General features: G+C 40.6%; 1 protein-coding gene and 1 pseudogene across 1 annotated transcript in view; both read left to right on the forward strand.

Moving 5' to 3' along the window:
- The window catches only part of LOC114667509 (FERM domain-containing protein 5), a 389,463-nt gene that overhangs the window by 313,244 nt on the left and 52,076 nt on the right, over positions 1 to 24,143 (forward strand). The window contains 2 exon segments of the mRNA XM_051920945.1: positions 4,382 to 4,479; positions 19,942 to 20,065. Coding sequence (XP_051776905.1) covers positions 4,382 to 4,479; positions 19,942 to 20,065 — 222 coding nt within the window.
- Positions 6,479 to 6,650, forward strand: LOC114668280 (uncharacterized; annotated as a pseudogene).

Raw genomic sequence — 24,143 nt, forward strand, 5'->3', positions numbered from 1 at the left:
CCCGGTCTGAGGTCAAGAGCGTCCTGGAGCAGGTTTTCATCCAGGATGTCTCTGTACATTGCTGCAGTCATCTTTCCCTTTATCCTGACTAGTCTCCTAATCCCTGCTGCTGAAAAACATCCCCATAGCATGATGCTGCCACCACCATGCTTCACTGTAGTGATGGTATTGGCCTGGTGATGAGCGGTGCCTGGTTTCCTCCAAACGTGACGCCTGGCATTCACACCAAAGAGTTCAATCTTTGTCTCTTCAGACCTTCTTTCTCATGGTCTGAGAGTCCTTCAGGTGCCTTTTGTCAAACTCCAGGCGGGCTGCCATGTGCCTTTTACTAAGGAGTGGTTTCCGTCTGGCCACTGTACCATACAGGCCTGATTGGTGGATTGCTGCAGAGATGGTTGTCCTTCTGGAAGGTTCTCGTCTCTCCATAGAGGACCTCTGGAGCTCTGACAGAGTGACCATCGGGTTCATGGTCACCTCCCTGACTAAGTCCCTTCTCCCCCGATCGCTCAGTTTAGATGGCTGGCCAGCTCTAGTAAGAGTCCTGGTGGTTTTGAACTTCTTCCACTTATGGATGATGGAAGCCACTGTGCTCATTGGGACCTTCAAAGCAGCAGAAATTTTTCTGTAACCTTCCCCAGATTTGTGCCACGAGACAATCCTGTCTCGGAGGTCTACAGACAATTCCTTTGACTTCATGCTTGGTTTGTGCTCTGACATGAACTGTCAACTGTGGGACCTTATATAGACAGGTGTGTGCCTTTCCAAATCATGTCCAGTCAACTGAATTTACCACAGGTGGACTCCAATGAAGCTGCAGAAACATCTCAAGGATGATCAGGGGAAACAGGATGCACCTGAGCTCAATTTTGCGCTTCATGGCAAAGGCTGTGAATACTTGTGTACATGTGCTTTCTCAATTCTTTTATTTTTAATAAATTTGCAAAAATCTCAAGTAAACTTTTTTCACGTTGTCATTATGGGGTGTTGTGTGTAGAATTCTGAGGAAAAAATGAATTTAATCCATTTTAGAATAAGGCTGTGACATAACAAAATGTGGAAAAAGTGATGCGCTGTGAATACTTTCCGGATGCACTGTATAATAACAGGTAGTGGAGCTCTCTTAGTAGGCCTTCCAACCCCAAATCATACAAAGAGTATGATCAGTAAATGGGATGAACACAGGGAGAACACAAGGGACCAAATAAACAGTGCAAAGCAACAAACCTGATGCTTCGCTGGGTCTGACAATATAGCACTTGAACATGGTTGCCCACCAACACAGTATGCTTTTCTCTCACCCTGCCTTCGCTTTTTATCTCTCACAAAACTGGTCTCCATTCTGCCCACCATTTGTTAAGATTAGTCCAAAATGGGAGGACAAACTGGTAAATAACTCCCAAACACAAAAAGGTGCCACTTAATGCTATAAGTAATTTCATTTAATAAATCAAAATATAAGTAATAATACTTTTATAAACAGTAAAAAAATTTAGAAATTAGAGAAACCGAACCTCGACCAAACAAAACACTAAGGCTATGAAACTCATAATCTGTAATAAGTTAAGCAGAAAAGGAAATGTCAAGCAACAAAGGATCTCCCTGAGCAAGCTAACTGATTATATTAAATGCAAAGAATAAGAGCAACGATTCAGCAGAACTTACAGTGTCCAAAACAACCAAACATACAGGCAGATAAATGCTTACTTTTCAGCCGTTCTATTTAGTGAGGCATGCTGTGAATGATACTAAAGAATATGTCACGCAGAGAGAGGCAAGGCCACAGCAGTTTGGGGAGAGACACAGAATGGAATCCGATGATGGCATGGAGAGTCAGAACTCACACAGGGGTCGTAAGTGTGAAGACTAGAATTAAATAAACAAAGATCAGGATCTGCAGCCAGAATCATAGAAAAAGAACAGCACGGTGTGTGCCATAAACCAAAATGGGAACACGTAACCAGAGCCAAGAAACACGAGCAGTAAGTCATAAAAACTGTCGTACCCAGTAATTTCAAATCTAATGATAAAGTGACGTGACACAAAGCTGTTTTCTTTTGTTAATCCAATCTCGGAAGACCCTGGCGTCTTTATTAAAAATGTTGCACTAGAGACAAGCAAAGGGGGTTTGGTGTCTGCAGCATAAGGAAAACAATATGGCTCTGTGGGAGAACATGAGCCATTTTTTAACAATGTTAAAAACTCAAGGAAGCAAAAGTGTAACCACTAGATTCCTTGGCCTCGGAAACCTCAAAAACTATCTTCTTATATAATACGCTACCGTGGCTGTCTGTTTGTCCAGGATTTTAAACCGCCTGTAGCTCGAAAACCGTTTGATCTATTGAGCTGAAACTGCGTGACGTCTACTATTCGCTTTCGGGGTGATGATTGACCTCCAAGGTTATTCCTCTTTTTGTTTTTATTTTATTGTAGAATCAACTTTCGGCAACTCCCTACCTCTTCATATTTTAAATCATTCTTGAGGCAGATTGGAGCCTTAAGTGCTAGCTGTAAGGAAAATGTACTAAGTAACTGCAACACAAACACTGATTTAAATCAGTTTTAAAGCGAAAAGATGCCGTCGTAAGAAGAGAAGAAGCAGGCCGCTAGGACGGAGAAAAAAAAAGAAGAGCCGCTCAGGAAGCAGCAAGCGCATCAACCTGTGAGCAAACGAATGCTAAAACAAGCAAAAGCAGAGTCATGACACACTGCAATAACAGAACTAATAGTATTTCAGAGAGATGAGTAACTTGTAACAAGGCAACAGCCATAACACCTGCACTTCAACTTCAGAACAGGTCACCCACCTAAAATCTAAGGGGGGGGGGGGGGGGGGGGGGGGGGGAGTGCTTACCCTGTGGTCTGTGCATGGATCCCAATGGCCCAGCGCAGTGATGGAGACACTGTGCTGTAAAAATGGGTTCTGTCCTGTGGACAAGATGTAAACCCTGAGGTTCTGAGTCTCTGTGGTTATAAAATATCCTTTGGCATCTTTTGAGGAAAGTACAGTGTACCCCTGTGCCCTTACCCAGCAGGGCCCCTTGATCATCCCCTGTCCCGTTTTGGCTATCTGCATCTGTCATCCCTTCACCACCTAATAGCTAATGTGTGATGAACGTACTGGTACATCCAGGTGGAAGCTACAGGTGAAGCCCGAAGTTTACATACACATAACGATGAATTCTTTAACATCCATCTGCATGTTGACTCCACTTAGGCTAATTGGCTATCAGAAGTTCATGGTCTAATTGCCTAAAGGTGTCACATCATTCTCTGGAATTTTCCAAGCCGTTTAAAGAACAGTTAACAAAATGTGACCCACTGGAATTGTGGTATAGTCAATAAAAAGCAAAAAAATCTGAGGTCTGTGAACATTGTTCGAAAAAATGACTTCTGCCCTGCACAAAGGAGATACGGTATTCTAAATTTATAGTTTGTTAGTATAAAATCGGTGGAGGGCTTATTAAGTGACTTTTAAAGAATTCACCCAAAGTGGATGTAAACGTCTGAGTGTACACATTGGTGGTGCCTGAAGTGGTTGCCCACTGTCTATGTAAAGTGCTTTGAAAAGAATAGAAAAGTGAGTGTAAAGGACCCCAATAAAACTACAGACACAAAACCAAATTTAAATGGATCAGGGAGAAAATGAAAAATAGAGAAAAACTAAAAGAGGGGTGAAGCACTGCAGAAATGCTAACACAAGTCACTACCTAACTCTCTGCCATAACGTGCCTCTCAGGGACACTTCTGACTAAATCTTTAACTGTTTCTGTGAATAAGAGTGTAATGAATTGAGACTTGGGGGAGCACAGAGCCACACTGTGTCCTCTGTTGGCTTTTGCTCCCGTTATACTGACTATTGCATATCCTTAGAAATGAGTGTTTTTGTGACTGGCATGAAGATAGTGCTTTAATTCTTCTTGGAGAGGAGCAATTTGACGATTATCTGATGATGAATGCTGTAGAATATGTACTGGCTGTTGTGGAATTGCAGATTGTGGTTATTTAAAGGCCGCTATAATTTTCTAAATCCAGGTGAGTAACTATTCAGATCAGACTTTACATTGGACCTTACCTGTCAGACGCTTCTTCTGAGGTGGCCATGTCAAATGTCTCTTTATTTCTTTTTATTATTGTGGTAACCCTTAACTTTTATCAAAGTTCCACAACATGATAGTAAAAGCCTCAGCAGTGAGTACTGAACATATTAGTCATGGAGCAGTCTGTGGTGGCGGCCACGGTAGCACAGTATGATTTTTCCATATATGAAGAATGTTAATTTTTTAAGTCTCTCGTTAAGGCTGTTATTAATGAAAGTGGACAGTGTCTTTAGAGTTTGCTGTCACGCTATAAGATCTGTACTAAATGTGTGTTTCTCGTTTAGGTACTTAGTCTTCCTACAAATCAAGAGAGATTTATACCATGGCCGACTCTTGTGCAAGACCTCTGATGCTGCCATCCTGGCCGCCTACATCCTGCAAGGTAATGAGTTTTGACAAGACAAATTTCCTGCTGGTAACAGGTGCTTATTGTGCTTTTCTGACTGTGACAGGTCAGAGCTCTGTTGAGATAAATGTGCTCTCAATTACTCTTGTGTGCTTTTGGTAGGCGGACCAACACATTCAGATGCAAGCAAACCGGTCTTAATCAGTCTCCTTTTCTTCATTTTATGTAGATGGGTAGTGGGGCCTTGTGATTATGCTATAAACTACAAGGCTTGTGGTTCAAAGCCCACCATTGACTCATGATGAGGCTCTGGGCTGTTCACCCTCATGACTCCAGTTATTCAATATACTGTATGTCAATAGTTTTACAATGATTGGTGAGGTGAATGAGTAAGCCAAGGTAGGGAAGGATGGCATAGGGCAGGAACCAGGACAGAAGACCTGACACTGCAGTTGAGTCCCCAGAAAGGCTACACAGAAGGAATTTGAGAGTTAGAGAACGAGAGAGAGAGGCTGTGGAGGGCTGCACTGAAAATAAAAGACATCTTGTCTGATAGGGGTCAGGAGACAATCCCAGGCTGAGAAGAAAAGCAGTGGCTACCATGAGGATATGGTCTTTTTCAGGTAATGAAAGGCTCAAGGGTTCCAGGGATCACTGTTGTAAACATCTTGTCGGTTCTGTCTCTGGAAGGAATTTCAGGTGTGGCAGATACTGACATCATACCCGGCTGCCCCCTGAATCCAGACTGCTGGCTAAAGGGCTTAGCTGGCATAAAGGAAAGGAGGCCAGGATAAAGAAAGAGAGAGGGAATGATGGGAGCTGAAGAAGAGGAGAGCTTATTGTACTTTGGGGTGGTCACAGTATCTGATCGGCAGAGACTGACACCTGTTGAGATGTTACCAGACTGGCTATGGATGTGTTGTTTTGAACTGTTTTTCTGCTTCTTTTCTGTTTCTTCTGTTTGTTGGTACATTGGCTGTTTATAGCCTTGGAGATGTTATCCTAGTTATGGGCACCCTCCTCTTACAACACATAATGAGTTTTGACATGGCATTCACTTTAGAAAAATCTATCCCTCCATCCTTTTGTTTTCTGTTGCTTTATGTGGTGGGGCCTGGACTTTAATTTTGGCAGTTGCAGATACAAGGCTGGAGACAGCCCTGGGAGCAGCAACTAAAGAAATATGTTATAAAAAATGTCTTTTAGGTCCATTAGCATGATGTCCCATCATAAACGACCTTATAATAAACATGAAATTAGTAATGAAAACCAATGAACAGTGAATAATGAACGAAATATCTGAATGGACGCAGTAAGGCTGCGGAGATACTAGCACCACAGCCCAGCAGCCCCCATTTTCAGAAACTCAGAACTTTGGTATCTGGTAAAAGAAAAGGCGTTGGTCAATGATGCCCTTCCTTTTGATTCTACATCAATCCTGCTTGTTCCATTACAGTGTCATAATAGAAAGCTGAAGCCTTTAACGTTACTGTCATTGGACTCAACCCTCAGTCAGTCGTGCTGCATTGATCAACACACATGTAAACTGGTCAAACTAGAGGAAAGCAAGCCAGGATTCAGTCCTAGATCTCTGGAGCTTTGAAAGACCAGCACTAACTGACTCAGTGATATATGAATTTAAGGTATGGTCCAAGGTCCTCAATTGGGTGATGGGAGTTTGTCAAAGTAAAACATCAAAATTCAAAACTACCACATAATACCCATCCGTCATTCATTTTGTAAACCTGCTTATGCATGTTGGCATTCTCTGGGTAGCCACGGAGGACCCACACAAACACAGGAAGAGCATGCAAACCCCACAGAGGTAGTGGCTGGTCTATAAATCAAAGTTTTTTTTTCATATATATGAGCAATGTATATGTAAATAAGGTGTAATAGGAATGGGGTAGTGTAAGACTGTATTAGACTACAGCTGAATACAGTCGTTTCTATTTGATTTAGTAGCTAGTTATAGATTGTAATTGTACTAGATTGTGTCTTATATACATCACCCAAACATATATGTAAATAAAGTATATTTTTTCAAAAAAAAATCTGTTCTAATCAGTTTAATATCTGATACGTCCCCTATCTGGGGACCATATATTAAATTGATTTTTGGAACAGGGAGATGGAATAGGGGCTTGCTCCGTCCACTCCACGCATCGACCTGGTATTGCAGTATTTACAGGAGCGGTGCACTTTCTCCTTTATTGGTCTAAAAACAGACAAGCAGCCTTGGCTGGGGGTTGGTCACTATGAGGGAAAGGACAGAAACTTTCACCAGAGCAGGATTGATTTATTTATTTAATTATCTAATTAATTAATTAATCAATGTGTGCCTGTACGCTCACCAGAACAGGATTTATTTATTTATTTAATTAATTAATCGATTGATTGATTAATTAATCAATGTGTGCCTGTACGCCGCTTTTGCTTGTAGTACTTCCTGCATTCCAACAGATGTCAGGCGAGGCTCGGAATTAGACAGTTGCTGCTGTGGGGTGAGAGCAGTAGTGTCAGACGCCCAAGCCTTTACCGCTAGCAGGAAGCCTTATTAAGCTCCCCGAAACCATGAAGCAGTCCTGCAGGCTGTCTGATGTCGCTGCAGCGCCCTCTGTGTTTGAGGACTTGTTCACACAGGCAGGCCTGGATGTGCCTTCTCCTTTTCATCTTCCATCTTGAACAGGTGTGAATGTGGGGTCTGAAGAGGTGTGAACGTGGTGTCTCAAGGGATATCTAGATCGTCACCGCCCTTCGCTGACGTCTCCTTTGTTTTGTGGGCATCTAGGGGGATGGTGGTTTTAAGCCGTCCTCTTCCTTGCCTGGTCCCTGCCCACACACATACATGCCCCCCCCGAAGGGACTGTCTGTTCCCCTCCCCTTCCCTCCACTCCCCCATGCCTACTCCCATTTGTAGCGGCTACCTCGTTTCTGCACAAGTCTGAAAGGTTTTTTTCGCTGTTGTGGCAACCCTTGGGCTTTGTATTAGGCCTTGGCTCCAAGGTGGGCCGCTTTGTCATGAGGACATGGAATATCACATGGGTTCATGTCTCGGTGCTTGCGTTAGGGCAGCTGGTTCCTCCTGCCAAGTGGATGCTTACCATGCAGTTGACGCATGAGCAAGATGGTGGGGCTGTAGGTTCATTGAGCTGTGAAGAACCAGTGCTAACCACTACACCACTGCACCATATTCAAAAGAACATAAAAGTGCTTTTCAACAAATCTAAAACCTGAGCCTGTGAGACACACAGCCTTACAAAATCAACAGTTTCTTTGCAAACAGCCGAATCCTTATTGAAAACCCAGAAAACAATGCTTCCTAAGGAGACAACTCACCCTTAACAAAGTCCTCAAATGCAGTGATAATGTTATTACTGAGGAATTTGTTATTCGTTCAGCAAGATAGAGAAACACCTCAAGGGCTATGGTAGAAATTAAGGGGAGCAAATTACTGAGTCATGAAGTTGAAGTGGATACACTGAAGGCTTTTAAAAATGTCTTGATGATATACTGTGACAAGCAAGGTCCCTGGATGAACCGAATGGGTTTCTTCTTGTTTGTAATTTTTTTTATTTGTAGTGAAATAATTAAACAGTCAATACAAATCAAGTTGTCTTAAAATGCACTTGTTGCCTCATTGGCTTGATTAGTCCTTTTCTGAGCAGACCAATGGTTCTGACCTTAGCTTATTGTCTGTGGTTGAGCAGTGCGCCATAGTGCTCTCACTAATTTGATCTTCTTTACAAAGGCCATTTGTATTGAAAACCCCTAAGGTATAGCTGATTGATATGAAACAATACTAATTACGGGGGGTTAGTACATCAGAAATGTGCCAACACAGTGTGACAGTCCTGTTGCGACCCGGAGCCTCTTGAACCCGAACCGTCCATATTCACGTACTGAGATGAGCCTGGCAAATGAGGACGCACACTACTAGAAAGGGGTAGGGGTAAAAGTGCTTAGTGCTTTTATAAAAAAAAACATCAAACCAAACGGGGTTCAAAAAGTGCAGTGCTTCAACTTGTTCCAATAAAGAATTGTGTCCAGTGGAGGTTAAAAAGTTCAATAAATACTGTATATTTCAACACAAATGTGGTTACAAGCAAGGGCAAACATCCTGCATTAAAAATCACGATCCCCTGTGCTTCTTCCTAAAACCAACATCTCCTCAACTTACCCTAAGTGGATTCCTCAGCACGAGGAGGCGTCCACCAGCAGGCTTCAGGCAACCCTCTAACCGAGCTCAGGTTCCTGATGCCCGTCTGTTGGATTCTGTAGGGAGCCTTGCTCCTTGCCCCCTCTCTTGCCACAGTCTGTCGAGCTTCTATGGAAGCCTCCTGGAACACTGGGTCACTCTGGCTCAGACAAATTCATAGCAGGAGTGGCCCCTCTGCCCCCTCTCCTGAGCGACTGGCCACATGCTCATCTCACGGGGCTCTCGTTCCCATTTGCCTGCTTCCCTTCACATATTCCACCATTTCTTTTCTTAGCATCCATGACTTTCATTTATTCTGTCTCTTTTATTCTTTTCTTTTATGTTCCTGTCTGCCGCACAGGCTCCTGTTATATTGGCGCCGCTCCCTCCGAGGTAAGAATGAGGCACCTCACTGACACTTGCATTCGCACGTGTGCGCGTGATCAGCCAAGCACCCCCAACCATCCCCAGAGCGAAGCGCGCTTGTGCACACCCGCATAAGGAGCCTGCACTTCCCAGGTTGTGATTATTTATTTAAAGTCGCAATTCACCACGGACCATTTATAACACTGCTGTAATAGTAGGATGTTGTACCACGTTAGCCATTATGGATGCAATGAGAAGTCAAACAAAAAAAGGACACCTTTTTTTGGCTAACTGAACAGATTACAAGGCGGCTCTTCTTCAGACCAGTTGAACTCCAATTAGCCAATAAGAGGTGTCATTTTGCTTGACGTCTCAACACACTGCTGTAGAAACAGACTTGTGTGTTTTCTGTGTGAGTTGTGCAGCTTGGGTCGATTTGTGACTCTGTTGCCTTAGTTCAGTGGTTCCCAATCTTTGCTATGCCCCTAGATAATGTTTGATTTATGTTTGCACCTTCCATAAAAGTTATATCACATTTGTAGATGAAGAAGTTAGATTTGTAATTTTTGAACTACAAATTGATCCACATACAGTATTGCGGGTGAAAAACTGAACTAAAAAAAATAAGCTTTTAACTCAGTGCATAAAATTTAAATATAAACTGAGCAATTTACCTTTATAAATCTCAATAATGTTATAAATGTGTCCCCCGTGAAGTGTAGGCAGTTGATTGACGATCCAGGGGTTGGGGTATCCCCGTGAAGCATTGAGTGCCACGAGGAAATGATACGCGATCTGTGATTAACAGACTTATAGGGTTGGAGACCCCCGTGAAGCAATGGGTGCCGCTAAGCTATGAAATACAGTTGATGAGCTTTGTCCCCAGATAACACCTGCACTACAGTTGAAAAAAAACAGATCCGCTTCACAGTTAAAATTGCTGCACTACTGCCAGGATCGCCAGCAGCAGAGATGGGCCGAGTACAAGCAGCATTTGTTGCATCCAATTCAGTTCCCTTTCTTCCCCAAACCCCCAAAAATGTCAATCAAACCTCACAACTTGCACCGAAATCAATACTAGACCGTGCCCTTTTCTATGGATCATTGCAAGGTCCAAACTCCATTCTCTTAAAACGAGTTATTCACCATTATGAACGCTCCGCCCACAGCAAGGAACCCACAAGAACGTGCATTTCTATGAGGGGCCAAACAGGCCATAAATCATATACTTCTGTGTGTAATCTATTGGTTTACGTGTGAACACTATTGGCTTATGAATATTTACTATCGGTTTGCGTGCATACAATTCTGGTTTCATTCATATGAACTATATTGGTTCGTGTCCGTATAGTGTCGGTTTGTGCGTGAACTATATCCATTTGTACGTGCATACCACTGGTTTGCATATGAACTATATTGATTTGCGTGTGTATATCACTGGTTCCAGTACAATTTGTTATTGGTTTGTGAGTGAACTGCATTGGTTTACGCTTGCATGTTATCGGTTTGCGTATGAACTATATTGGCTTGTGTTCTGTGTCGGTCTAACAATGGATTTGCGTATGCACTATATTGGTTTCATGCACATCTTATACTGGTTTCATGCGGGTAACCTGTCGATTTTGCGCTTGAACTGTATTGGTTGCATGTATGCACTATGTCGGTTTCGTGTATCAAACATATTGGTTATGCGTGCGCACCCTATCGCAACTCTGTGTATGAACTATATAGGTTCTGCGTGTGAGCTATATTGGTTGTTCACGTGATCTTCAGTGGAAATTGGCGGGGCAAAAAACAGGAACTCAAGGGCCAGTAGAGTCATGGAGTGTAAAGACAAGTGACTAGGAGACGCATCTGCGTTTAAACGGCACTATATTTTTTTTCCACACAATACATTTGCGAAAGGACTTGGTGGTAATTATTACTATTTAACAGAATCTACCATTGAGTCTGTAATGAACACAAGGCTGAAGTTAGGTACGTATTCGGCCGTCTTCTTATTTGCTTCCAGGATCATGTTTGCTCGCACCCAGCCACACTACTTTTTCACACAACTTTTGAAACCAGTTATTCATTCTGAAGGCAAAATATTCTACATTTACTGACGTCTTTATCCAACATACAACATTTAGATACTACTGGTTAGATTTGCCCAGTGCCCCCCGTGCCGCACAGACAGGTGAAGTGACTTGTTTATGGTCACATTGTGTCATTATCAGGACTTGAACTTGAACTCAGAGTTTAAAAGTGGAAGCATCTTGCTATGGGGATGTTTTTCATGTGCTGGGACTGAGAATCTTGTCAGAGTTGAAGGGACAATGGATGAAGGGACAAATACCACACAATATTGCAGGAGAACTCGTTCCAGTCTGCTATGAATTTAAAACTTGGGAGGAGATTCATTTTTCATCATGACAATGACCCTCAGCATTAGACCAAAGTGACACTGGGATGGCTCAAAAACAGACAGGTGAATGTTTCGGAATGGCCAAGTCAAAGCCCTGATCTTAACCCTGTTGAGAATCTGGGGCACTGTTTGAAAACTACTGTTCAGAGATGCCATCCCACCAACATAGAGGGTACCTAGAAATAATGCCAAGAAGAATAGGGAAGAATATCGACTGAGCAATGTACAGAACTGGGCCATATTTACATACCCCAAAAGAATGAAGGCTGTTACTACAGCAAAAAGGGTCTTGACAAAGTAGGAATGTCTTGGGCTTGAATACTTAGGCAAACAATCACTTTGGAGTTTTTCTTTAGTTAAGTTATTTGGAGTTTGATAACGTTTTGTTACAGCACAAGAGTTCACATTAAAAATACCAAATGGATAAATATGTGGACAAATCTTTTGTCATGCAGAAAATTAGGATGACTTTTAAAGGGATTGAATACTTTTAAACGTCACTATATGTTTGTGAAAGGGCTTGGTGGTAATTCTTTTTACCAGTATTTTCACTTAATTCTGAAATGATCACAGGGCTGAAGTTAAGGTACGCATTCGGCTGGCATTTTATTCACTCCTAGCTACTCCCAGTATAAGCTTGCAGTCAGCTACTTATTCACACAGCTTTTGTAAACCAGCTTCTTATTCTATTATAACAGCAAGACAAAATATTCTACAGCGTGTACATTAATCGGCATCATTACAGACTGATTCATTATTTGAAAAAATAAATATTCCACATTTTGGTCCTGCACAGGTCAAAATTGTTGAACTCTAATTTAACAAATGAATCTGTCCTGGACAAGTTTATATATGTCAATGTCACAAAACTATGAAAATTAAGTTGGTCCAACGTCATTTAACACTTTACAGTGCCCATTAAATATCACAGTAAATCCCATTTATCTGATATTGAAGTGGGAATACTTTGTCAGTTTCACCCTGATACTCGCACTGGGCAGAGCAAAACTCTACTGCATCTTAAGAAAACGCATCTGCCTTTCACAAAACTGAAAGGTAAGGTGGCCCAATATGATGTAACTGACCCATGCAGATCCTAAATGTTAAATGTTTAGCTTTTCAAAGAATTGACATGTTTAGTCAATTAATATACACATTATAGATGTACAAGCATTGCGGTTAGGGCTTTGCACTTTCAACCCGTTGCTCGTGTGTTCAAGTCCTGAGAATGACACTGTGTGACCCTGAGCAAGTCACTTCACCTGCCTGTGCGGCGCGGTGCGGGGTCGTCGGGCATAATAAATCTAACTAGTAGTAACTAAATGTTATGTTGCATAAAGATGTCAGTCATAAATGTTGAATATTTTGCCTTTAGAATAAGTAACAGTTTTGCAAATACTGTGTGAACAAGTACAGCTGCAGGTTGCAAGCAAGCATGTGGATGGGACTGAATAAGAAGTCGGACAAAATACATACCTAACTTCAGACTTGTGTTCATTACAGATTCAAGGGTAGATTCTGTTAAATATTAATAATTACCACCAGGTCCTTTTGCAAACGTATGGTGCGGTAAAAATATATAGTGCCGTTTAAACGCAGATGTGCCTCCTAGCCACTTGTCTTTACACTCCATGCCCTTGAGTTCCTGTTTCTTGCCCCGCCCATTTCCACTGAAGATCACGTGAACAACCAATATAGTTCACACACAGAGTTGTGATAGGGTGCGCACACATAACCAATATGTTTCATACGCAAAACCAACATAGTGCACACATACAACCAATAGAGTTCAAGCGCAAAATCGACAGGTTACCCACATGAAACCAGTATAAGACGTGCATGAAACCAATATAGTGCATACGCAAATCCATTGTTAGAGCAACACAGAACATAAGCCAATATAGTTCATACGCAAACCAATAACAAATGTACTGGAACTAGTGATATACACACGCAAATCAATATAGTTCATGCGCAAACCAGTGGTATGCACGCACAAACAGATATAGTTCACGCACAAAACGATAATATACAGACATGAACCAATATAGTTCATATGAATGAAACCATTATTGTACGCACGCAAACCAATTAAGTATGCACGCAAACTGATAGTAAATATTCATAAACCAATAGTGTTCACACGTAAACCAATAGATTACACACAGAAATATATGATTTATGGCCTGTTTGGCCCCTCACACATTTCTGACACTCATTCACAGGTGACAATTGAGCATGCAACACTTGATTGTTGTTATATCATAGAACAGGAGCACTAACTAATAACTGACTGCTCTACGATAAAGTTGAACAACACATGTCACTCACTGCGGTGGGTTGGCACCCTGCCCAGGATTGGTTCCCTGCCTTGCGCCCTGTGTTGGCTGGGATTGGCTCCAGCAGACCCCCGTGACCCTGTGTTCGGATTCAGCGGGTTGGAAAATGGATGGATGGATGTCACTCTATTTTGGTGAATCACAATTCAGCCATCCTCTTTGTTGCCCTCCCTGAAATGCCATCTTTCAGCCTAGTGCAATGGGTCCTGAGTGCGGGTGTGTGTGTGAGTGTGATGGGCTGGCACCCCATTTAGATTTCATTCCTGCCTCATACCCAGTGTTTCTAGGATAAGCATCAACTGGAAAAATAATTGAAGGATGGATGAATAGAATTTTTAAAATGGTCATTTCCAAAATGAAGCAACCCACAACCAGGCAAAATACTTTTTGATTCAGCATTTCGACATTGATGTGTCACTTCGACTTTGATTTTTGGTTCGTGTTTTGAACTTTGCTGCTTTGATGTTATTTTTGTTTTGGTCTTGGCCTGTTTATGGCTCAATTTCTGCTCTCATCTCAAAGTTCTTCACCTTGTGAGCCACCTTCTTCTGTCCTGGTAGAACAAGAGCAAAGGATGGATGTAGTTTAACTTTGTCTGTTATAACTTACTATGGATCGGCAGAAGTTTATTTCCTCTAGGGATTAGGGTTCCCCTCCATCTTTGTGAAGTGGGCCCAGTTCAACAAGTGTGCTAATGGAGAGACATTGATGGGTTCCATTTATGTCAATCAGTTTGGAGCTGCTTTGTTTTCCAGTGTGTTTAAACAAATCTATGGCTTTATGTGTATGCAGTATGTAATTAGTCATTTGTAATGTGTTAATTGAATTTTACCTGTTAAATTGTTAAAGTGCTGAAGTGATGGGTGCAATATAAAGATGAACTGAATTCAATTGAACTTGCTGTGTGCTGTGAAATAAACTGAAGACAAATGTGTTTAAACATTGCTAGGGCCTGACATACAGGACACCCAAAGGCAGACATTGCTGACTAACAGCTATCCAATACTATATGCCCAAAATGTATCTTCTAAACTTTAACACGTCACGTCATTTTCTAGCTCATTTAATCCAGACCAGGGCCATGGGGGTGCTTAGCATCGCCAGTTCACTTGACCTGAATGTCTTTGGACTGTGGGAGGAAACCTGAGCACCCGGAGGAAACCTACACAGACACAAGGAGAACATGCAAACTCCACACAGGGAGGACTCTGGGAGCAAACTCAGGACTCCTTACTGCGAGGCATAAACAGTAGCATGACATTCTCACAATTGTTGAATCTATTTTGAGAGCACAGCAGCAAAGCTTATCCCAATAAACGCTGAACACATCCCTGGACATTGGGCAAGTGTATTGCAGGGTCTATTCTTGCTAATACTGGATAGGTTTGGAATTGTAGATTAAACCAACATGGGACGTAAGAGGTAAAACAGGGAATCTAGGTCTCAAACTCCGGTCCTGGAGGGCAGCAGTAGCTGCAGGTTTTCATTCTAACCCTTTCCTTAATTAGTGACCTGTTTTTGCTGCTAATTAACTTCTTTTGAACTCATTTTAATTGACTTGCTCTTGAAAACTCAGACCTCTCAATTGTTTCTTTTTCCTTAATTAACAGTCAAACAATAAATGAGATACAAAATGAGCCAAAACATGACCAGCAAACTGTGTCCATCACATAATATCTGAAAATAAATGAAGATGACGGTCTCAGGAATGTTGATCTGCTCAGGTCCACAAAACATTTTAATAGTATTCTTAGAAAAGAGTAAATCAATAATTTTGGAAATGTATGTTATTGCACAATGAGAGCAGCAACAAGCCATGGAATTAAAGAACAAGTTTAATTGACAACAAGAATCGGCTCATAATTAAGCAACTGGTTGGAGTGAAATTGAATGGAGTTTGAGCCCCTGACTGAGTTGGTCTTCTGTTGGCTCCCTCACTTCACATTTCATTTCTGTTTGCGTGCCGTTTCAGGAAAGAAATGAAGAAATTCAGGGGAACAAATCTTAAAAAACAAGTCAAGTAAAAAGAAAGGAACAGGAGTTATTTAACAACAAAAACTGTTCACCAATTAAGAAAAGGGTTAGAATGAAAACCTGCAGTCACTGCAGCCCTCTAGGACCGGAGTTTGACACCACTGATCTAGAGGAAAACATATAAAAAGGAGACATGATTGTAGTGTTCAAAATTATGAAGGGAATTTGCACAGTGGATCAAGATCCTTACTTTAAGATGAGTTCATCAAGAACACAGGGACACAGCTGGAAACTTGTTAAGGGGAAATTTAGCAACAAACAATTGGAAGTTTTTCTTCACACAGAGAACCACAGACACATGGAATAAGCTACCAAGTAGCAAGGTAGATAGCAGGACTTTAGGGTGCTTCAAACTAAGACTTGATTTTATTTTGGAAGAATTAAAAAGATATGACTGGTGAGATTTGTTGGGCTGAATGGGCTGTTCTTGTGTAGGTTGTTCTAAAAATGTGGGGAGAATATTCACACATTTAAGGACAGTGACCAAGTGCAAGATTCAAACTTGGGATTTTGGTTTTGTCAGTAGCTGTGCTAACCACTGTATGACTCTGCTCCCCAATACCAAATTATATCTACTCTGTATAAAATCCTAAGCCTAAAAGTGCAGTGATTTTATGTGACTTTTTATGTCACATTTTTGTCACGATTTAAATCAGGCTTATTTTAAAACCTACATATATATGTTTGGCATCATTCTTTTCAGAATTTATTGAACGTTAATGTGAAGTTGTTAGATTTTCAGATTGTTATTCTGTTTTTAAATTATAAACTAAAAAATATCAAGAACTCACGTTCTACGAGACGAGACTTTGTGTGATTTAACCATGCCCGGGGCCGGAAATAAAAGACAAAGAGTAAATGACAAAGTAGAACATCGTAAACAATTCAAAAACGGCGCGATACACATGCATAGCAGGTTAGAGATAATGGAAGTACGAAAATTCAAAAGTCTCAAAAAAATGATAGTAAAGATTGCATTAGCACAAACAAACGGAAATTATTACTCGGTAAAATAAATGGAACAGTGAAAAGAGATTAAATATATTGCTTGGATTTAAACTTTAAGTCGGAGACTTGTAGATCATCTAATTCATGTTGCCATCAGGGAAAAGTAGTGTTTCTTCCTAATGAAGAGGCGTATCTGCGAGAATTAAAAGATTTGTTGTTTGGTGAAAGTGAAAACCACATACGCTGTCACGCTTGGGTCATAGAGTTGCACCGATACACCACAGATTTTAGAGACAGAAACGTTATTCAAACACTTCAAACAAACATAAGTCTTTTTCAGGAGTGAATGGAGCTCCGTCTGTATTCGAAAGGGATAGTTCCGTCTCTCAATTAAAAGAATAGAAAATTTTCCTCTTCATAAGGGCGCGCCTCGGGAGCGGGACCCCCAACAGGAGCAGAGAATGTCTGGTGGAGAAGATAGACAAGGCAGTGAGACAAAAGGACAGCTGCTGTACAGGCTTTTAAATGTTCGAAGCACCGCACGAAATGCAGATCACGTGGCATGGCAGCAGCAGCAAGCCAAATAGTATTAAAAAAATACTATGTGTTTCTCATTGTATCACTGTTACAGGGGGTCTTGGAGGAGCGACCGCATCTCTTTGGTGTGCATTCAGCCCCCCTCCTCACAACGCGAACGGCAGAGATGTGAAGTGGCTGGTGCATAGCGCAGCCCGGGGTTGGGGTTGGCGAGCAAAGTGAGCAGGGGGCAAACCCCCTAGTTAAAATATAAAACATAAACCTGCAAGCCAAGAATCCTCAAGTCTGAACGTGGGCAGATGTCAAAGAATTAAAAGGAATCATCTTAAACCGCTTACATGCACAAACTTCATGCCGAACTATGAACTTTGCACCATGTGACTACCGATGATTAACAGATAAAAGATTTTGCTGGACTGCCCTGCAGTTTGCTAATGTCTAGATGGTGTTAAAAGTTCAGTGGGGTTTGGCTGAGCATTCCCACCTGCTATCGATTACAATAGCACTATTAATGTGTTACGTATGTACAGTATGGGCCTGTCGAAGCCCAAAACTCAAGCTGACACGAGGAGTTACTTTTGACTGGATTGACGATCTCGTTCTTGACCTGTGCCTACAAGCACAACACATAGTTTAATGCCATTGACTGAAGTATGGTCAAGCGGCTCAGAAACATAATCTGTGTGGAGTCATTTGCTTCAAACCCAGGTTTTGTACCTTTTTGCCTGAGTTCTGAATTAGGTTGATATGATCTGATCAGCTATGGGTTCTGATTTTAGAGTTTGTACTTCTGAGAACACACAGATCAGAGAACTTCAACATTATTAGCAGCTCCATTTAAATCAGAAGCTGGATGTCGGAGCTTGAAATGACATCACACCCAAGTTGACGTTAAACGTTCGGAAAACCAATATGGGCACATCTGGGAAAACCTTTGCTGTGCTTGGTTCATTGGAATAAATAGCACTTGATAGCAACACATTATGTGCTATTTCACATATCCAGACACTGTAGCAGGATGTCCACAGACAGAAGTTGGGCAGTACTGTGCACTGTAAAAAATAACGCGTTAAAAGTACTTAAAAAAAATAAGGCAACAAATTACAAGCAATATTTTTGAGTAGATTTAATATACTGCAATATTGAGTAAACTTAATTTATTAGAATATTTTATTACCTATGTAGAACACTAATTTAAATAAGATGTCAAATAATACCGTGACGGTTAGGCAAACTTCTTTTTATGTTGTTTACAGGTCGTAGTTTAGAACAAACACCATAGCGTTCTCAAACTTATCTCAAAGTGTCATTTTCTTTTTCTGTGTAAAATAAAAGTTTAAAACGATAAAAAAAAATGTGCTTGCTTTTTAAAGCAAACCAACGAGATAGGTTGTTAGAAAGACGCTACCTTGCCTACCATGTTTCCCACATGAAGGGAAAGGTTTCGTGAAAACAACAAATGCTTACGTCTGTAACTATACGAAATGAAATACTAGTTATTCATTATGGAATTAATATGCTTTATACTTACACATTCGTAGTAAAATAGCTCTTATTATGGATAAGCGTTACAGCTGAATGCGTTGTTGTAAAGACCAAGAAATCGATGTGAGAGGAAGTGTCGTGTCATTACATTTAACTTAACTTAAATGTGTTCAATTCACAGTATAGTTTTTTTACTTAGAATAAGTTATACAAAATATTTACATTTTAAGAAAAATAATAAGTTAACATTATTCTTAATTTTTTTATTGAATTAGAATTAAATAATCAATAAAAAGGGTAAAACCCATTTTTATTAAATAAAGTAATGATTATTTTGCGTATAATTAGCTATGTTTTATTATTATTTTTCACACATGCAAGATTTATTTTTTACAGTGGGTGGATGACCGATTTAACGAGACACAAATAGACAGAAGTACTAATAAACAGTGTGGCAGGTGGCCGGGTGTGGTCATCAGCCGCCTGCCTATTTAAGGGGCTGCCTCCCTTCAATCAAGGCTGGAGTCGGGTGAGGAGGTGGACGAGGTCGGAGAGGAGGCAGCAAGGAAAGGCCTGAAGTGTGTGAGAAGAGAGAGAGAGAGAGAGAGAGAGAGAGAGAGACGGCTGGGGAAGAAGCCGGGACAAAGAGAAGTGGCCTCAACAGGACTGTTGGGGTTTGTTGGTGGCGGTGCACTTAGTGACTTGTAAATATAATTGTGTAAATAAACGTGTGGTGATGGCTGGAAACGTGTCTGCCTGTCTGTGTCCGGGCCGTACTATTTCACAACAGTATAACACTACAGCTTTCTCAAGTTTTGGATTGATGTCATGATCTGAACTCGGACAAACCTGGACTTGACAGACCAAGAGTTTCCGAGTTCAACTTAAGGGAGCATTGCAGTTGAAAATTCCAACAAGGAACTCAAAAATTCCATCTCCCCATTTCAAATGGAAATGCAGCACAAGGCTTGCTAGACATATGTAGAATTTGGGGTGAGCTGTCTGAGAATCTATCCTGTGGCATTTTGGTGAACTTAAAGGAGACTTGTTATCATGTTGTTTATGCAGCATCCATATGCCATAACTGTTAGAAAGTTACATTGTTTTTATTTTTGGCAGTAATCCAACATGTGATTACCTTCCTTCATAGTTTTTGATTTTTTTTTTTGTTCCTTGTACTACAGCTGAAATAGGCGACTATGACCCTGGGAAGCATCCTGAGGGCTACAGCTCAAAGTTTCAGTTTTTCCCGAAACACTCAGAAAAGCTGGAGAGGCGGATTGCAGAAATTCACAAGACAGAGTTGAGGTAAGTACGCTGTGATATCTGGAAGATGAGGAACATAGCTAAATAAGAACCTGATGACCACTCAAGTGGTTATCTTTGAACCAGTGGTGACCTGTTGGGCTGTAATACAAGTGGCCAGAGTGCCGCTTGGATATTCTGTTTAATTCAGGGTTGGATGTTTTCTTTGTGGAAACTGCACATTGTCTTTGTGTATTCAGGGGTTTCCTCTCATAGTTCACTCATTCTGTCAGTTTTGTGGCTTTTGGTAAATTGCTCTGGAATGAATGCATTGTGGGTGAACAGATTTCACATCTGGAGTTTGTGTGTTCTTCATGTGTCTGCTTGGGTTTCCTCCAGCTGCTCTGGTTTCCTCCCACAGTTCAAAGACATGCAGGTTAGGCGAAACGGTGATCATGTGATGAGCTGGCGCCCTGTCCAGGGTTTGTTCCTGCCTTGCGCCCTATGCTAACTGAGATTGGCTCTAGCACCCGCCACAAACCTGTTCAGAACTAAAGAGATTTGAAAATGACTAAGTACATTGTGTTTCTGCTTTTGTGCTCTTCCTTTGTAGTGTTCTGATATCTATTATTAGTTTAAGCTTTGACATCAGCACAAAAAACTGAAGTAATGTAAGCATGTTGCCTCCTTTCAGTAAAATAGGTGCATAATATAAAGTATTTACACAATCTATCCAATTGTACAACTCCTCATTTTGTGGCAGTGTAGCTTTTTGACAAGTGTGACACGGGAAAGGTAATAGGCAGAAGCTTTTAAAAGGAAAATAAAATTTTACATTCTGTTGTAAAAACTTGAATCTAAAACAAGGGATATTATGCTCAGACTATGTAACACACTAGTGACACAACCTCTGAAGTGTTGTGTGCAATTATAGTTACCATGCTATAAAAAAGACATAGCGGCGCTTCCATAAACAGCCTATTGGTGTGTTTGGTTGGATAATTTTAAATTTGGTCTGATCTGTGGAGGAAGCTCCATTGTGCATTGGTGGTACCCTTGTTCTCAAAAGGAGGACTGGCTATCTTGGCTAGTAGCGTAATTGTGAATTTCTTGCTGATAGGACAGGTGGTACCCATATTAATGTGAAGTTGAACTTCAGTTGGTCTGGGTAGAGCCAAACAGAATCTGTAAGTGACACACGGTGATAATATCCAGGCTGTCACGTGGAGGGCATGTGTGAACATCCTAATACAGCGTCACATACAGCACCGCTCTTGAACTCCAAAAATCATTATAATATGACAATACCGTGTATTTATATGCTGGAGTCCTGAAACATACTAAAATAAAGAGTGTTCATTTTACACCTAAGTTATCAGGGCGACATAAGAGGACTACCTGGAAGGTACAAAAAGGAACAGACGGCTCGGTGTAACATCATCAGCTAATTGCAAACAAAGTCTTTGGGTCCACTTGTCAAATCACAAACGACATTACTTTGATTTTCACTGTGACAAATATGCATTATCATAATGGAATGCAACAATGAAATATTTTTTTTTTATTTTTGTATTGATTAAAATACTTTTAACAAAGGAAATATGAGGAAAAACAAAAGATTCACAGAACATGTGTGCAGACCAACCAAAGTTCTTCTGTATGTGAATTATAAGTCAGTCTTTAGTTACAACAAAGCACAGTAATCAAATAAAAAAAACTTTAAAATAGTCATAAAAACCAGAAGAGGATACAGATGGTAATTCACTTTGTAACTTTTATATCTACCACAAACCAAACTATTTAACATGTTTTACTTGTTTAACTTTAGGACCACAACCAGCACAATTAATAAAAGGCTACTGTAATAAATACTTGTGAAAACTGAGTGATTCTTCCTAGTGTCATGTACCTCACAAAGAACTGAATATATATCTACTGGGCGTTTAAATCTGCTTAAAACTCTATTCAAATAAATCCATTTTTGTAATGTGAAATATAAAAAAAAAAATTGCTAATGGCCAGCTGACAACCCTAACATAATGCAGTACTGGTAACCTGCTATTTATTTAAAAGAATAAATGCTAGTCCCATGCGCCCAGCTTAAACTGCAAGCCCAGTGTGTGTTGGTGTGTATGGCTTCCACTAGTTGTCACGCTTTAGCTCCTCTGCAGGTTTGGCTGTTGGGTAATGAGGGTCTGCATTCTGATTGCCTTCAGCATTAAAGGAAATGCACTGACAAGATGTGTTACATGTGATTTTAATCCTTTTCCAGAGTTAATTAATTTTGTGACATTTTTCTCTAGTCTGTTCTTAAACCTTTGCTCTATTCTTCCCTTTGTATATCACTCCCTTGTTCTAGCATTTGTCACAACTCATCTGGCATATAATTAAAAGGGCAAATCTTCAGAAAGTACAGAATGTTCTGATCGAGGTGTCTGGATTGTAGTGCCGGCAGGGAGAGCCAGAGAATGTCATCTGTTGTTCAGATCCCTGACAGGCACTCACACTAACCTGAGGAATGGGAGCTAAAAAAACACAGCTCTTAGGGATGAGCACATCAGGACGTCCTTCATGCCAGTGGCTCCACAGTGTCAGCACGAGCGCCTGCCTGAACTAACTGGCTCCTAAAAAGCAGATACTGTATAAACACCCCAGAGCTGCAAAATACAAAGCAAGCAATTGATTTAGACAAAACTGGTCTGGCTCATGATTTAGTTATTTTGTAGTTTTTCTTTATGAGTTCTCTGTCTTAAAGTCAAGTTTAAAATGAATTCACCATGGACCATTTGTTTATTTCATTCTCAGTCTCCTCTGAGGTTGTTTTATTGCTTTTAAAACTTTTCTGCATCTTCTTGTAAGGCCGTGTTGTTTTTGTGGGTTTCAAAGCATGGACAACATGGTGCATGTTGGTATGAAAGTCAGACCCATGCACTTCTTGGTTCTCCAAGATTATGAATATCCCAAAACTCAATTCTTAGTGATTATTTAGAACTACTGGTTTCTGAGCTTTACTTTTAGAATTTTGATTACCATTTTAAATTAGTGCATTTGTTTGTTGTTTGGTGTTTTTGAACTTGAACTTTTGGCGTGTCCCTTCTGTTGACCCCATTACCTTGCTCACTTCCATTTTCTATCATTTGGCAGAACATTGTGAATAGGAATGCATTTTAGCTTTTCTCTATGTTGGTGGGGCTTTGAAATATCATGCCATTGAAATTGTTTGGTGATTTAAGGAAATTTGGAATGACCAATATCTTGTGTCTTGATATGTCACTAATTTCTTTTTAAGTGGATGTCACCATTTTTGGTTGTGTTTGTATATACTGTAGATACTATCTTCATGTCTACGATGTGACAGCAGGAAGTCACAGCACATGACTTCACCATCTTGATAGTATAAAGGCCAGTTTTGTGCACTTTTGTGTTGTCCAAGATTTGGAATATAAACAACAACAAAAAAAAACTTTCACAGTAGTGGTGTGTGTGATAGACTTTATGTCCTGACAGCGAACTGACTAGTGAATGTTTTGAGCAGAACCAGGAAAAAACAGAAAGGGACAATCACACTAGAACATGAAGCCAAGACATGACACAAAATCAACATTGAAAGAACGTTCAAGAGGTCGGAACCAAACAAAACATGTGAGAATATTTAGAACAAGGCTTTTTGATAAAGTTTTGGTATCCGCGGATCAGATAACGAACCAATAGCCATCCCGTTGTGTTGGTTACAAACAGGTCTCAACCTCTGAGACCACATCCTTAGATAAGCAGGGAAATGGATTTAATGACAGGAAATGGTGGTGATAAGGATCTGAAATGACATATAAGACATTGCATAAACAAAAAAGAGAGAATTCTGAGTAAAAATTGACAGAATCCTTGAACTCAAAAAATCCCAATTCAAGTGCTAGGTGATACTATATAAAAATAAGTTATGGCACTTTAAGGCTTAGAATCTTTGATGGATTTCCTCATTTCTCCTTTTTGGTTTGCACATTGGGCTTAATAGTTAGGAATCGTTTGTCGTTGGTTATGATCCGTGCTAGCACACTTGACTGTCTGGTATCCGCTGCAGCAAATTTTCAAGTAAGCAATTCTAAAACAAGAAAATGGTAGCAAAAAATATATATGTATATGT

This window comes from Erpetoichthys calabaricus, chromosome 17 (assembly GCF_900747795.2).
Source record: "Erpetoichthys calabaricus chromosome 17, fErpCal1.3, whole genome shotgun sequence".
NCBI classification, from domain to species: Eukaryota; Metazoa; Chordata; class Cladistia; order Polypteriformes; family Polypteridae; genus Erpetoichthys; species Erpetoichthys calabaricus.